Genomic DNA, 16,600 nt, shown 5'->3' with positions numbered 1-16,600 from the left:
GATGAGAGTTCCCCAGAGAAATAAACTCTGGTATTTGCGGGAAAGGAGACCTTTGGGTTCCATATCGACAGAGATGTTTGGTTGATACTTTTCGAAGCGTAGGTACTGGCATCCGACTGTGCTGAATGATCGGAGATTCCTGCAAAACAAATCAAGCACATATGCCCCAGGTATGATGGCTCTACCTCGTCCACCATCTCAAGTACTCAAAATTTTTTAAGCAATTCTATCTGTTTTAGATCATGTTCTTTTTGTAGGACTTCGATGTTAGAAATGCAATGCTTACCAAAATAATTGGACGTTTTTGTAAACAAAATAGTAAAATAAAACGATGTAAGAATTTTTGAGTGAAATATCCTTTTATTAATGAAAAGAAATGCCTAACGTAGGCGAGTACATCAGGAAGTGGCCTCCTTGAGGAGGTGGCCACCAAAAGGGAAAAAAAACAGCATTTACAAACATGGCAACGTAAGAAAAAAAAATTCATTGGGTTCCAATCTTGCTATGCCTTGCAGATCTTCCATATTCCTTCTGTTTTGCTTTCAGAAATGGACGAATGAGTTGGATCCTTTACCCTTCCGAGTCCTCCAGTTGTGGTGACTAACCATGCTCGAGGATCCAATGCACGACGCAGTCATTCGCTTTTTGTCCCTCTTTTGCCTGGACCGCCCTTTCGGGTTTTCAATCCACCAGGACCCCTTTTTTTTGCCTAAGTCGCCCTTTCGGGTTTTCAACTTAGCGGGTGTATTTTATTTCTTTTTCATTCTTTTGCCTGATCTTTTCCTTTTCTTTTATTTTTATTTTTGATCAGGTTTATGCGAAGTATTTTTTAACTGCGTCGGCATTCACGGGAAGTGGGAAGTCTTCGCCATCCATAGTTGAGAGGATCATGGCGCCACCTGAGAAGACTTTCTTTACGACATAAGGTCCTTCGTAATTTGGAGTCCACTTGCCCCTAGGATCGTTGTGAATGGGCAGGATCTTCTTGAGCACAAGGTCACCAACCTGAAAGTGTCGAGGTCGAATCTTCTTGTCGAAGGCTCTCTTCATCTTCTTTTGATAGGCTTGCCCATGGCATATGGCCGCTAGTCTCTTTTCATCAATGAGGTTCAGTTGATCAAATCTGGCCTGAACCCAATCAGCTTCACTGAGCTTCACATCTGTTAATACCCTTAATGAAGGAATCTCAACCTCAACCGGAAGAATCGCTTCCATGCCATATACTAATGAGAAGGGAGTTGCCCCTGTGGAAGTACGCACCGAGGTACGATAACCATGTAAAGCAAAGGGCAACATCTCATGCCAATCCTTATAAGTGACCACCATCTTTTGCACAATCTTCTTGATATTTTTATTGGCCGCTTCAACTGCGCCATTCATCTTTGGCCAATACGGGGAGGAGTTATGATGCGTAATCTTGAAATTCTCGCATAATTCCTTCATCATCTTATTATTGAGGTTGGATCCATTATCAGTGATAATTCTCTTAGGAACCCCATAACGACAAATTATATGGTGCTTGATGAAGCGAGTCACTACTTGCTTGGAGACATTTGCATAAGAAGCAGCTTCAACCCACTTGGTGAAGTAGTCAATAGCAACGAGGATGAAGCGATGTCCGTTAGAGGCGGTGGGCTTAATTTCCCCAATCATATCGATGCCCCACATAGCAAACGGCCAAGGAGATGTCAACACATTCAGAGGAACCGGAGGTACATGAACCCTATCTGCATACACTTGACATTTGTAACATACCACCACATGGTTGAAACAATCGTGTTCCAGGGTCGACCAATAATAACCTGCTCTCAATATTTTTCTAGCCATGGTGTGCCCACTTGCATGTGTACCAAAGGATCCTTCATGCACCTCTTGCATGATGTTTGCTGCTTCGTGTCTATCCACGCATCTGAGCAACACAGAATCAAAGTTCCTCTTGTACAACACACCTCCAGCAATGAAGAACTTGGCAGACAGTCTCTTCAAAGTTTTCCTATCTGTAAGGGAAGCACCCTCAGGATACTCTTGGGTTTCCAGAAATTTCTTAATGTCATAAAACCATGGTTTCTCATCAGGCACATTATCAATAACACCACAGAATGCAGGCTCATCCAACCTTTTGATCACGATTGAGGGCGCTTCATTATCCCATTTGACTTTGAACATGGATGCTAAAGTGGCCAAAGCATCAGCCAAATGATTTTCCTCTCGAGGGATGTGATCGAAGGTGATTTCATCAAAGTATTGAGCCAATTTCACCACATGTTCTCTATAGGGAATCAAGTTGGGGTGGCGTGTTTCCCAATCTCCGTTGATCTGACTAATCACCAAAGCAGAATCTCCATAAACTGCGAGATTTTTAATCCTCAAATCAATGGATGCCTCAATACCATATATGCAAGCCTCGTATTCAGCCACATTATTAGTACAATCAAAACAAATCCTGGCCGTAAATGGAATATGAAAACCTGTTGGAGAAGTAAGCACAGCCCCAATACCATTACCCAATGCATTAGAGGCACCATCGAACACGAGCGTCCATCGCGCCCCTGGTTCAGGTCCTTCCTCTTGATCTTGACTCTTGGAAGTCTCTCCCACACACATTACATCCTCATCCGAAAACTCAAAGTACATAGACTGGTAATCGTCCACGGGTTGATGTGCAAGATAGTCAGCAATCACACTACTTTTGATGGCTTTCTGAGTAGTGTATTGTATGTCATATTCTGTCAAGATCATTTGCCAACGGGCAATCCTTCCTGTCAATGCTGGTTTCTCAAATATATATTTGATCGGATCCATCTTTGAAATCAATAAAGTGGTGTGAGTCAACATATACTGTCTCAGTCGGCGAGCAGCCCATGCCAAAGCACAACAAGTTTTCTCGAGTAGTGAGTATCTTGATTCACAATCGGTAAACTTTTTGCTAAGGTAATAAATTGCATGCTCTTTTCGACCGGACTCGTCGTGCTGACCTAGCACACACCCCATTGAATTCTCGAGGACCGTCAGGTACATAATCAAAGGTCTACCTTCCACTGGAGGCATGAGGATTGGAGGCTCTTGCAAATACTCTTCAACCTTCCCAAGAACCCACGAACCTGTTTCTCAGTTTTCGGCTCAGGCATCTCTTGTATAGCTTTTACCTTGGCGGGATCGACCTCAATACCCCTTTCACTTACGATGAAACCAAGCAACTTTCCTGATCTCACTCCGAAAGTGCATTTATTAGGATTCAACCTTAACCTGAACTTCCTTAACCTTTCAAACAACTTCTTCAGGTGGACAAGGTGCTCCTCCTCAGTATGGGACTTTGCAATCATGTCGTCCACATAGACCTCAATCTCTTTATGAATCATGTCGTGAAACAAAGTCACCATAGCTCTTTGATAGGTTGCCCCAGCATTCTTCAACCCAAACGGCATGACCTTGTAACAAAAGGTGCCCCAAGGCGTAATGAATGTTGTCTTTTCCATGTCCTCAGGCGCCATCTTTATCTAATTGTAACCATAAAAACCATCCATGAAGGAGAAAACCAAGAATTGAGCAGTGTTATCTACCAACACATCAATGTGAGGAAGCGGGAAATCATCCTTCGGGCTCGCTCTATTCAGATCTCGATAGTCGACACACATTCGTACTTTCCCATCTTTCTTGGGTACGAGTACAATATTGGCGACCCATGGCGGATAAACTGTTACAGCAAGAAAACCTGCATCAAACTGTTTCTGAACCTCTTCCTGGATTTTCTTGGACATGTCAGGACGTGTTCTCCTGAGTTTCTATTTGACCGGTGGAGAGTTCTCTTTAAGAGGTAACCTGTGCACAACAATATCAGTATCTAATCCAGGCATATCTTCGTAAGACCAGGCGAAGATATCAGAATACTCTTTCAACATTCCAATCAACTTTTCTTTCACATCCTCATTCAAAGACGCCCCTATTTTAACATCCCTTCTCATCTCTTCGGTGCCAAGATTCACCGTCTCAATAGGCTCTTGATGTGGCTCGATCACTTTCTCTTCTTGTTTCAACAATCTGGCCAACTCATCCGGGAGTTCACAATCTTCTTCATCCCCTTCTTCAGCGGTGTAGATAGGATTGTTGAAGTCATAACGAGGCATAGCAAGATCGTTACCAACAGAATCTGGAGGAGAAGTGGATCTGCATGAATTATGATTTATGCTTTATTTTAGAGTGGAGGGATGATGATGAATAAGAAACGTTGCCATTTTTATTTTTTTTATTTATTTAAAATAAATGTAAAAGTAAAAAAAAAGAAAGACAGGGAGCAAAATATTTGAATGCAAAAACGTCCTTTTATTAATGGTTTTAACATTGAAAAACAACAAATGATGCCCTACATGTGTTCACTGTGTCTTGGGCAGAACACAGGAATTATTGTATGATAAACAAAAACAGACAGTATTACTCTTGATCAGAAGCAATTGAGATGATGTCCTCGGACGACCAGTTGAGAAGCTTCTGTCCTGGGACACACGGCTTGATCCATTCTTCAATGTCATAATCGCTATCCATATCATCATCAGCAGCACAAATATGATCCTTGACGATGCCAGCACTAGAGAACTTGATCGGAACGAAGGTTCCGAACTTCTTGGAGGCCTCATTAGATGAACTCTGACCCAACTGATATCCAATCCCACATTTATCCTGCTTGATTGGTAGATCCAAGACTCGGCCCCATCCTTCAGGATGACCGGATTCAACCACAGCTTTAGCTTCCTTTAGTGAAGACATGGGAGCCTCCAACTTCTTATTATCAGCATAAGGGATCTTGATAGTCTGGACAGCCTCAAAGGCTTGGCAAGGCGTCTCGTGGACCTCTCCTTCCACATCAATATACCTGAAGGACGCAAGATGGCTTACCACGTGTTCTTCCTCCCCACATATTGTGACTATCTTTCCTTGAGTAGCGAATTTGAGTTTCTGATGCAATGTGGAAGTCACGGCCCCAGCGGCATGGATCCATGGACGTCCCAGGAGACAACTGTAAGACGGGTGGATATCCATCACAAAGAAAGTAATAGTGAAAAGCTGAGGGCCTATCATTATTGGCAAGTCAACCTCCCCAAACACTGATCTCTTCGACCCATCAAAGGCTCTCACTGTCAATTCACTCGGCCTTATCTCGACACCAGAATAATCTAGCCTCATCAAGGACGACTTCGGCAACACATTCAAAGAAGATCCATTATCCACGAGAACACGTGATAACATAGTCCCTTTACACTCCACCGATATATGTAAAGCTCTATTGTGGTTTTTACCTTCGGGAGGCAGATCAGCATCGGTAAATCCCAATCCATTACCAGCATTGATGTTTGACACCACTCCTTCAAGTTGATTCACTGAGATTTCTGGAGGGACAAAGGCAGTACTTAGAAGCCTCAATAAAGCATTTCGATGTATCTCCGAACACAAGAGCAACTGTAAGATCGAAATCTTTGATTAAGTTTGACTCAGTTGGTCAACCACTTTATATTCACTCTTCTTGATGATCTTTAGGAATTCTTCCATCTCTTTGGCCACAGTTTCCTCAGAGTTAGAGCTTTGCCCCTGATCCACTGTATCTTCTACCACTTTTTTCCCTTTTGCTTGAGCTAGAGCTTCTGCATTGTCATCGCGAGTATTCTGGGGAGGATTGAAAATACGACCACTTCTTGTCATCCTTCCAATGCCAACAACATTATCCACATCTTCTTTCTCAACCGGCATTTTAATCTCATACTTGGCCCCTTGGTAGAAAACTTCTCCGCCATAATTCCATGGGATTGCTTTTTCACTAGTATACGGAACGGGACCAGGTGACGTAATGACCAAGGGCGGCGCTCTGGCAGGAACTGGAATCTTAGCAGGAGTATACGGGATGGATACCACATTAACTGCATTTTCAACCCTTTCAGGACGTCGCACATGCTCAAACTGTAGATACCCACTATCCATCAACTGTTGAATCTCACCTTTCACCTTATCACAAACTGTGGACATGGTCATGCAATCAGTACAGAATTCTCCACAACCAGAGTATAGACCTATCCTCAATAATTCGGACTTCAATAATGGCAACAATGAACCCAATTCAATCACATCCTTGATCAAGCAAGCGTCTTCAACAACCTCGATGGCATTTGCAGCATGAGTTCCATGGGGAGGCATGTGATTTTGAACAACATTAGGTCCTTGAGTAGGAGTAAACTCAATGGCCTTAGAGTTGAGAAGATTTTGAACCAGATTTTTCAATGCCTTACAATTTTCAATATTGTGCCCAGGTGCCCCAGAGTGGAATTCACATCTCGCATTAGCATCCCAATTAGGAGGCAACTTTGCAGGAGTGGCTAGAGTCCTCAATTGTACTAACTTCAAATCGAGGAGATATGGCAGTACTTGAGCATATGTCATTGGGATCGGATCGAAAACCTTTTCTGGCATTTTCGGTCGTTGTTGATACTGACGTGGCGGATACCCTTGTTGTTGATGTTGGAAGGGAGCATTTGGTATAGTCACAGCGGCTACTTGTTGATGAGCCTGATTTCTGCCCCTGCCATAGTAAGCAGCACTAGTCTCACCTTCCCTCTTCTTGGCAAACCCATTGTATGGCTTCTTTCCACCAGCCCTAGAAGAGGAACTAGCTGAAGGATAGAAAAACACTTAGAAAGGGGGGGTTTGAATAAGTGTAGCTTTAAAAACTTGACAGATAAAAATAAATTGCACAGTTATTTTTATCCTGGTTCGTTGTTAACTAAACTACTCCAGTCCACCCCCGCAGAGATGATTTACCTCAACTGAGGATTTAATCCACTAATCGCACGGATTACAATGGTTTTCCACTTAGTCAGCAACTAAGTCTTCCAGAGTCTTCTGATCACACACTGATCACTCCAGGAACAACTGCTTAGATACCCTCTAAGACTTTTCTAGAGTATACTGATCCACACGATCACTCTAGTTACAACCTGCTTAGATAACCTCTAAGACTTCCTAGAGTATTCTGATCCACACGATCACTCTAGTTCCTTACAACTTAATGTAATCAATTCTAAGAGTATTACAATTGCTTCTTAAAAGCGATAATCACAAACTGTGATATTTCTCTTAACGTTTAAGCTTAATCTCACTAATATATTACAACAGCAATGTAGTGAGCTTTGATGAAGATGAAGATTCTGAGCTTTGAATTTGAACAGCGTTTCAGCAAGTTAATATGAGTTGTTTTGGTGCAGAATCGTTAACCTTGCTTCACATCAGAACTTCATATTTATAGGCGTTGGAGAAGATGACCGTTGAGTGCATTTAATGCTTTGCGTGTTCCGTACAGCATCGCATTTAATGTTATACGCTTTTGTCAACTACCTCGAGCCTTGTTCACGCTGTGTCTACTGACGTAGCCTTTAATAGCTTTTAACGTTCCTTTTGTCAGTCAGCGTAGCTTGCCACTTGTACTTCCTTCTGATCTGATGTTTGTGAATACAACGTTTGAATATCATCAGAGTCAAACAGCTTGGTGCAAAGCATCTTCTGATCTTCTGACCTTGAAGTGCTTCTGAGCGTGATACCATCAGAACTTCAGTGCTTCTGTTCTCTTGTTCTTCTGATGCTTCCATAGACCCATGTTCTGATTCTGCTTCGACCATCTTCTGATGTCTTGCCAGACCATGTTCTGATGTTGCATGCTGAACCCTTTGAGACAAAGCTTCTGAGCGCTGAATTATGCGTACTCTTTATATATTTCCTGAAAAGGAAATTGCATTGGATTAGAGTACCATATTATCTTAAGCAAAATTCATATTATTGTGTAGCAACCTGCCTAAAAATTTAGCTTTTAGAGTCGCCACCTATTCTACTAAGGCGAATAGGAAACCTTACGTAGTTGAGAGATCAGGGTAAGATACTATATTCAGGTCGAGGGAAGGTGTTAGGCACCCTCAACCCTTTCCTATTGGCTTTGAATCTAAGGGTCAAGTTTTATGGCTAAAAGTTAAGGTTCTATAGCTAAGGCAGTGAATAGGGGGAAAACTGAGATTTTGAGGAGGGGGAAAATTGAGATTTTGAGGAAGGGGACTCGCCTTGTTGCCAAGTGCCTACGTACCTCCTTATGGAGGATCAGAGTCTACGTAGTTCGGGGTACGGGTTGTACGCCCTTAAGATTTGGACTGAATGTATTTGAATTTGTTTTTGAAATGCGAATGTTTGAAGGTATTTTGAGTTACCTTATCGTAGTTGTGAACATCGCTGTGTTGAAACACTGTAGTATCGTGGTTTAGTGTATTTTAAGATTCGGGCGTACAACCCTGATTTTAATATGGCACTATTAACCGCAATGATCAATAGGTTTGATCACCATAGTCAAAAGATTAGGGGTTTTGTACCATTACCAATTCAAATCGATTGATTCGATTATCACTAATAACGGATTATTGTATTTTATTATTTTTATGAATTTTGTTTTGTATTGTTACCCCTCATAACCGATTGATTCGATTACGAATAATAACAAATTAAATTTAGAACAAGGGAGGATTAATCATCACAATCAATAAGATGATTGCAACCATTTAATCGAATATGATTTGATTTGTAATTTATTTAAATAATATTTTAATTAAAATTATTGTTGACCATAGCGATTAATCGATTTAATCGGCACGAACAACAAATTATCATTTTAATATAATTATCATGTACTAATTTATTTATAAAAATAATCATTAATACACAAATAAATATATTAAAAGAAATTAATTAAAACAAATAATTAATTGAAAAAAAGATTTTAGTTTAATAGGACTAGGATTCAATGTGGTGGTCAGTAGGGTGCATGGTATAGGGCATTAGATCTGCAGCGTTGGATTTGGCTGAGTGGAAGTTGGAGGGTTAGATTTGTGAGGTTGTATGGTAGCTTACAATATGTAGAGCATGGGATCAGAAGTTAGAAATTCCAGAAAAATAATAGCAAGGGCCAGGGATCGAACCCTGGACCCTTGCGTGACCAACAAACATGCTTACCAACCCAACCAGCGCGCGCACGTGTTAGCAATTTGCCCTGAATATAATATATACAAAAACTAAATGCTAGACCACCAAACAGGCGCGAAATTCAAACAGCCCAATAGCGCGTAGCCACATCATCATCTTCCTCACAGAAACTCGTAACAAACCTGCAACATTTGCTACGAAATTGCTACAGTTTGGTTCGTAGCAAATTAACCTAAAAAAATAACGAATAGAACATAGATGCTCATAAACATTTCGCGATACCCTCATCTTGTTCGTCTGAATCATACGAACTCAGCCATGTTATTATTCAGCCCTAATTTTACCCCTATGCGAAAGCCCTAAATTCCAACCTAAAAGCTTCGATCGGCCTCCCATGGCCGATCACGATAGAAGACACGAGAACCTTGTAAATACCCCAGCAACGTTCGTGGCAGTCAGACAAAACCAAATACACCCTCAAAACAACATGGATATGCATATATGATACTAATCGATCCAAGCTTTAGAACGACTTACCTTGGTCAATCGGAGGTAATTCTGGGGTTGTTGTTGCAGAGCAATGATCCAAACAGCTTCAGAATGATCCCACGAATCTTTTGCAACTCTCAAATCCCCTTGAAAGCTCCCAATTCTCCAAAACCGAAATCAAGTTTCTTGGTGAATTTTTTTGTTCTTGAATGTATGCCTCTGATCCGAATTCCTGAACCCTTATTCATATGCCTTGTGTCAACTACTTATAGAGGTTCAATTAGGTCTGAAACAAAGGCCCAAAACCCTTTAAATCCCTTCTTGCCATGTTTGTGAAAATTGGTTTTATTTCTTGAATAAAAACTTTCTTTTTTTGGCCAAAATTTGTGTTGATCTTTATCCAATTAATATGCACGAAAATTATATTATATTTGTCATTAATATTGATTGGAATCAATCTATATATACTTATTTAACAAAATATTTGATTCTCCATTTAATTTAAATCATTAAAAATGAGATAAAAATCATATTAAATCAAATATAATGCTAAATTTCGTGGCAAATGATTTTAGGCATACTAATGACTTGTGGACCAAGATTGCATCAAGAAACCATAGGCCCGTTTGCAAAATTTCTCCATTTGAACCTTCTCTTTTCACATTTTACCTCCAAAAGTCACCCAACTTTGATCAATCATATCTCACTCAATTTTTAAGCTATGAGGGAGTTCTAAGACTTTTTGGAAACCTCAAGAGGTCCTCTATAAGCCACTTTGGAATATATTTTTCATTTGGAGCTTTTATCTTGACCATATCCTCTTTGCGAAAAAACTGCTTTTGAAGGATGCCTGAAAAGGACCTGTAATCTTTTGCACTGTATCTATCAAATGAATCATTTCTAGCCCTGGCTTGTGAGAGGCACATTTGTAGATAATCCAATTTCCTTCAAAATAGGCTTTGAGTGGAGAATTTTTGATGTTCCATGTGAAAGTTATGCCCAGTCAAAGTTGGGTTGACTTTCTCCTAAGAAACCCTAATTTGAACCTTTTTGCATTTGTTCATCTCTGAGTTTCTATTAATGGAATCATGATCATTCTTGATCAAATGATGGTTATACTCCTCTATACTTGATGTTTGACCAATGATCATAATTTGAATCATGCTTTGATTGCGGTTGACCTTCAGGTTTGAATCAATTGACTGTGGATCTTGGGGGTTATTTGAGCAAAGCTTTGGCATTGAATCTTGAACTCTGAATCATTGGAATGGAACATGGAGGGCAAATTTTGGGGTATGACAGCTGCCCCTGTTCAATCTTCTTGAACCTGAATAGGTGGAAGACGATTGGACACTAAAATACCCTGAAATTTGCTTGCATAGGAAAGGAGATCTGTGGGAGATGGGCTTATAGATGCCACCCATTTGCCTGGTAAGGTACTTGTCTAAAGCATATGCTTTTCAGTCCTGGATTATTTGATTGTATCTTGAGGAGAGAGAGTAATGTCTTACATAAGACTACCTGAAGAGATTCCTGAATAGGATGTATTGAAGGTTGACGTGGAGAAGCTTAGGCTTTGAACAATGCTTAGGAAGAATGCCTTGGAGAAGACTAACTGAGGAGTTCTATAAAAGAACTAGGTGTATCTTAGAAAAGATTAGATAAATATTTTAAGAAAGCTACCTAGAAAGGCATGGTGTGTCTTTAACAAGACTGTCCTAGATAGGCTGAGATGTGTCTTAAACAAGATTCACTTGGAGAGGTTTTTAGACGGAGATGGGATGTCTTAAACAAGATTAACCTAAAGAAGTTGAGACATGTCTTAAACAAGACTACCTAGAAAGGCTCCTAAAAGATATGAAGTATCTTGAACAAGATTACCTAGAGAAGTTTCTAAAAAGATATGAGATATCTTAAACAAGATTACCTAGAGAGGCTTCTAAAAAGATGTGAGATATCTTAAACAAGATTACCTAGAGAGGTTTCTAAAACGATATGAAACGTCTTAAACAGGATTACCTAGAGAGGTTTCTAAAAAGACATGAGGTATCTTAAACAAGATTACCTAGAGAGGTTTCTAAAAAGACATGAGGTATCTTAAACAAGATTACCTGGAGAGGATATGAGATTTCTTAAACAAGATTACCTGGAAATGTTCCTATAAAGGATAAGATACGTTTTAAACAAAAATATCTAAAAAGATTCCTATAAAGGATGTGATATGTTTTAAACAAAAAAAATATCTAAAAAGATTCCTATAAAGGATGTGATATGTTTTAAACAAAACTAATCTAGAAAGATTCCTATAAAGGGAATGATATGTTTTAAACAAAACTAATCTAGAAAGATTCCTATAAAGGGAGCGATGTGTTTTAAACAAAACTATTTAAAAAGATTCCTATAGAGGATGTGGTATGTTTTAAACAAAACTAATCTAGAAAGATTCCTATAAAGGGGACGATATGTTTTTAAAAAAACTAATCTAGAAAGATTCCTATAAAGGGAGCGATGTGTTTTAAACAAAACTATCTAAAAAGATTCCTATAGAGGATATGAAATGTTTTAAACAAAACTAATCTAGAAAGATTCCTATAAAGGGGACGATATGTTTTTAAAAAAACTAATCTAGAAAGATTCCTATAAAGGGAGCGATGTGTTTTAAACAAAACTATCTAAAAAGATTCCTATAGAGGATATGAAATGTTTTAAACAAAACTATCTAAAAAGATTCCTATAAAGGATATGGAACGTTTTAAACAAAACCATCTAAAAAGATTCCTATAAAGGATATGGAATGTCTTAAACAAAACTACCTAGAAAGGTCAGGATATGTCTTAAACAAGACTGCTTGGAAGGATTTGGATGATTGTCTTGGACAAGACTACCTGGAGAGGTGAGAAATTCTTAGATTGCTTCTGGATTGCCTTTGAAGAAAGACTTGGAATGAGGTATTAGAATTGTGTCTGTTAAGATTGAATCGTTGATACGATCGTATTCGCACTGTAATCAGATGATAACATCTTTTTGATTATGAAGTGACCTGAAAAGGTAGCGTTAGTTCTTATGCAATGTCATGATGCATGTACCATGTAATGAGATTCTCAATGAGAATTATGCATGTACGCCTATCCCACACAGCGGGATGTGAATAGTACAGGCGTGAGAAGATCAAATATGCAACAATGCTCTTTGTATGATGCTTGTATGACTTCCCGAATATCGGAAATTTTGAGGGATGTGCCCCTTGATTTGAAGGAGGGACCTTTTGAGGGAACTCGAATTTCACCATGTCTTGCCTGATATGCATTGCCCCAGGGTTTGAATTCTTGAAAGATATGCCCCCCAGTCAATAGGATTCTGGATTGTATGCCCCTGTTCTAGGAAAACCCTCTGAACGTGGTTTCCCCATCTAAGGGTTTTTATCAGGAATGATCGTCTGTGATTAGACCAATTTAGAGGTCTCCTTGATGCTAAGTGTTGGTTTGAATATGAAGCAGATGCTGAGTCATGCGTTTCAGTCGCGCCTGACGGATAGTGATTTGCTGAGTACTCATGAATGAGATGATGTCTGCTATAAGATTACCTGAAGAGGTCCTTGGAAAGAATGAGAATTTGTCTTAAATAAGACTGAGCTTTAAAAAAAGCTCGAAGGGATGTGTTGTGTAAAGGGTCAGAAATATTCCTATAGAGGATAAAGACTGTTTTTAGGAACGCGAGGTTTTGAACAAAACTCAGGGAAAACATCTTGAAGAAGACTACTCTAGAAAGGATGGTGAGCTGTCTTAGAAGACTCTGTACTTTAAACAAAGTTTGACGAGGTTCTTGAAAGCATAAGAGAAGTTTGAATATGTCTTTAAAAGACTAACTGAAAAAGTTCAGAGATGTCTTACAGAAGACTACCTAGAAAAGGTTCTTGGAAAGGAATATGTCTCAAAGAAGACTGTTTGAAAGGGTTTGAAAATAGAGAGGATAAGAAAATGGGTCTTTAAAAGACTGTTTGGAAAAGGTTCCTAGAAAGGGTAAGAAGTATTTGAACACGTCTTAAAGAAGACTATACGGACAGATTGAAAAGTACCCTATAAATGTTCCTAAAAAGGATGTGAGGGTGGCATTGACATCATCTGATACTGAGCGACCTTTGCAACGTGCCCCCAGGTAATGGGCTTGCCCCATGGGCTATTCAGCGTCCTTGAGAGATTCCATGGATCTTGATTTGATTGCCCCATGTAAATGGGATAAATGACGAGTTATGCCCCGTGTGCATTTCAGCTATCTCAGTCATGTGTGAGAGATGCTTCTTCTTTTGACAAGCTTTTAAAAGCTACTCCGTCAGTCAGTAGGATTTTTAGACATTAACCATGCCCCATGCAACTTCTCCCTGATGTTAACATTTAAATCTATATAGACAAGTGTACTTTATTATGAAATGCAAATGCATACGTTGTCTTGAAAGTTTGAAAACATTTTTTTTTGAGTAAAACAAAGTTTTTTTTTTTTTGCAAGAAAGTGATATCAACTCAAGAGTTATAGTAGACCTTAAGGAGTCAGGATACCTTTGGTAACGATATGCTTTCGAACTAACCATGCTTCAGTTAGGACTTTTAAAGGTTGTAACGTGGCCTGGTTCACGGTTTAAAGAAACAAAAGATAAAGGCTCAAAGTTTATTTGTACCCATCCCAATCTTCGTGATGTTCTCCGGTCCTATGCTCAGTTAGCTATGCGTTTAGTCTCCAAAAGAATTTGGGAATTATGACATTGGCATCTGTGATGGTTCCAAAACCAAAGGTTTATCTGCAAAGGCAGTCATCCTCCTTTTTTGTAGTATTTTCCTTTTGTCGGAGGTACATAGTAACCTTTTTCGACTTTGTTATCCCTAACTTTTCTAAACTGTCTGTTTTTTAAAACTATAGTCAGCGGGATGCCCCAATTTTGCCTAAGTCTCCTTAATAGGTTTTGACTTAGTGGGCTTTTGCATTGCCTTCTCTTTTTTCTTGCGGATATTGACTGCCAGGCTTAATCATGACGGAGAACCATCGGTGGTTATGTTCAAAGGAACAGTTTGGAATAATTAAGTTATCTGAGCAACTACCCTACCCCCGGTTATATATGAAGGGTTTTATTTTATATGAAGGAAAACTCCTACTTCTTTAGGCTCGAAGGGGTTGACGAGGGATTAACATCCTTATATCTCCATTATTTTAGGGATTGAACAAATGCCTGTACATCGTCAACACGGTCTGTTCGAAAGCGTAGTGTATGAAATTGTGGTATCGTTTTCGTCATTCTCCCTCAAAAGGTGTAAAACTTTCCACTAGAGTTGAATATCCCAAATGAGAAAATCGAGTAAAAACACAGTTTTTAAATATAGTGAGAATACTAGGAATGAATCAAGACAAACGTAAGCAATGCATTAATGATTTTTTGAAAAGTACATAGCATATGTCATAAGACTAATGTTTAAACAAACGGAAAGAAATTGCAAATGGAAACAAGACTAATGATCTAAGAAATCCTCCTTCTAGCCACCTATGGTGTTAGACTTGCTAGGATCTTCAAACTCAATGAGCCCTTCTTCAATCAAATCTTGGATCTTGTGCTTCAATGGCCCACAATCCTCTGTATCATGACCAGGACTATCTGAATGATAAGCGCACCTAGCATGATGCTTGTACCCGGGAGCGGGGTTAGCCGGAGCTGAGTATGGAGGCAGCAGAGTTACCAAGTTCTGACTGAGCAAATGTTGTAGAGCTTGAGATAGTGGCATGTGCAACGGGGTGAATGACCGTTTTGGCTTGGACCTCCAGGTGCGTTGGCCACCCTGTTGTTTTTGCTGATCCATTGATCTCTTCTGCTTAAATCTTGTTGGATAATATGGTCGGGATGTTAGGTTATCCTTCCCAATGGTCCCTTGTTCTGGAGATAGAAGAGGAGTCTTCTCTTAATGTTATGAAAATGACGTGTATGCCATGCATGATATGTATGATATCCTTTTTTCTTTCTTTTTTTTTTTTGAATAAAATATGATGCAAGAATGCACATGATGAATGATGAATGAAAAAGAAATAATAAAAATAATGATCCACACATATATATACATATAGCACACAATCACATAAGTTCATAGGTTCGACGTAGCGGCTCTTGGGAGCCAACCTTTTAATAGGGGGGTGTTCTAGAAGGTCTCATGGGGTCGTTCGTAGCCTCCGAGACTTTTTGTCTCTTCGGATTTTAGAACAACTCATTTTATCCATGAGGTTCGAATTTTTGGGGTAGGTTCCCGGAGAGATCAGCTAAGTATCCAGTCCAGCCCTCCACAAAGTCAAGCTTCGTTTCGGACCTTTCCAAATACCTAACCCACTCCGAGTGGAGTTATCAGTGAGACTCGTAAGGCGATTCATGTCCCCTTTTGGTCTCAAAGTTAACTCCCACACTTAGGGTTTTAACACTACATAATATATCCAGCAGTATATAAAAATATAATAGTTAATAAAAATATAAATATATTCACATAGGTGATCAAATATAAACATATCCTGAATAATTAAATATTTTTAAATAAAAATAAATAAATAAACAAATTTAAAAAAAAAAATTAAGAAATAAAAATAATTATAAACCCTGAAAAAGGCGCGTTAGCCAAACCCTAAAAGGTTGCCAAACCTAAACCCTGCCAAAACCTAAAACCTATAGGAGCATAGTAATCCACCGAAATAGCCATCCCCAGCAGAGTCGCCAGCTGTAGCAACCTGCCTAAAAATTTAGCTTTTAGAGTCGCCACCTATTCTACTAAGGCGAATAGGAAACCTTACGTAGTTGAGAGATCAGGGTAAGATACTATATTCAGGTCGAGGGAAGGTGTTAGGCACCCTCAACCCTTTCCTATTGGCTTTGAATCTAAGGGTCAAGTTTTATGGCTAAAAGTTAAGGTTCTATAGCTAAGGCAGTGAATAGGGGGAAAATTGAGATTTTGAGGAGGGGGAAAATTGAGATTTTGAGGAAGGGGACTCTGTCATACCCCAATTTTTGACCCTAAGATCACACATCATTTGCATACCAATCATCAATCAAGAAATTTAAACCTAGATCTCTGCTTGCAATGTTGTGCTCAATTCA

General features: G+C 39.4%; 1 protein-coding gene across 1 annotated transcript in view; it reads right to left on the bottom strand.

The window, feature by feature from the left end:
- Positions 1-4,428: 4,428 nt before the first annotated feature.
- The window catches only part of LOC131648768 (uncharacterized), a 41,009-nt gene continuing 28,837 nt past the window's right edge, over positions 4,429-16,600 (bottom strand). Inside the window, exons 2-3 of the mRNA XM_058918497.1 lie at positions 5,497-6,653; positions 4,429-5,451 (exon numbers count right to left, since the gene is read on the bottom strand). Of these exons, the coding sequence (XP_058774480.1) occupies positions 4,429-5,451; positions 5,497-6,653 (2,180 nt within the window). The remainder of the gene's footprint in view (positions 5,452-5,496; positions 6,654-16,600) is intronic.

Source organism: Vicia villosa, linkage group LG2 (genome assembly GCF_029867415.1).
Source record: "Vicia villosa cultivar HV-30 ecotype Madison, WI linkage group LG2, Vvil1.0, whole genome shotgun sequence".
NCBI classification, from domain to species: Eukaryota; Viridiplantae; Streptophyta; class Magnoliopsida; order Fabales; family Fabaceae; genus Vicia; species Vicia villosa.
This window is presented reverse-complemented; position numbering and strand designations above follow the sequence as displayed.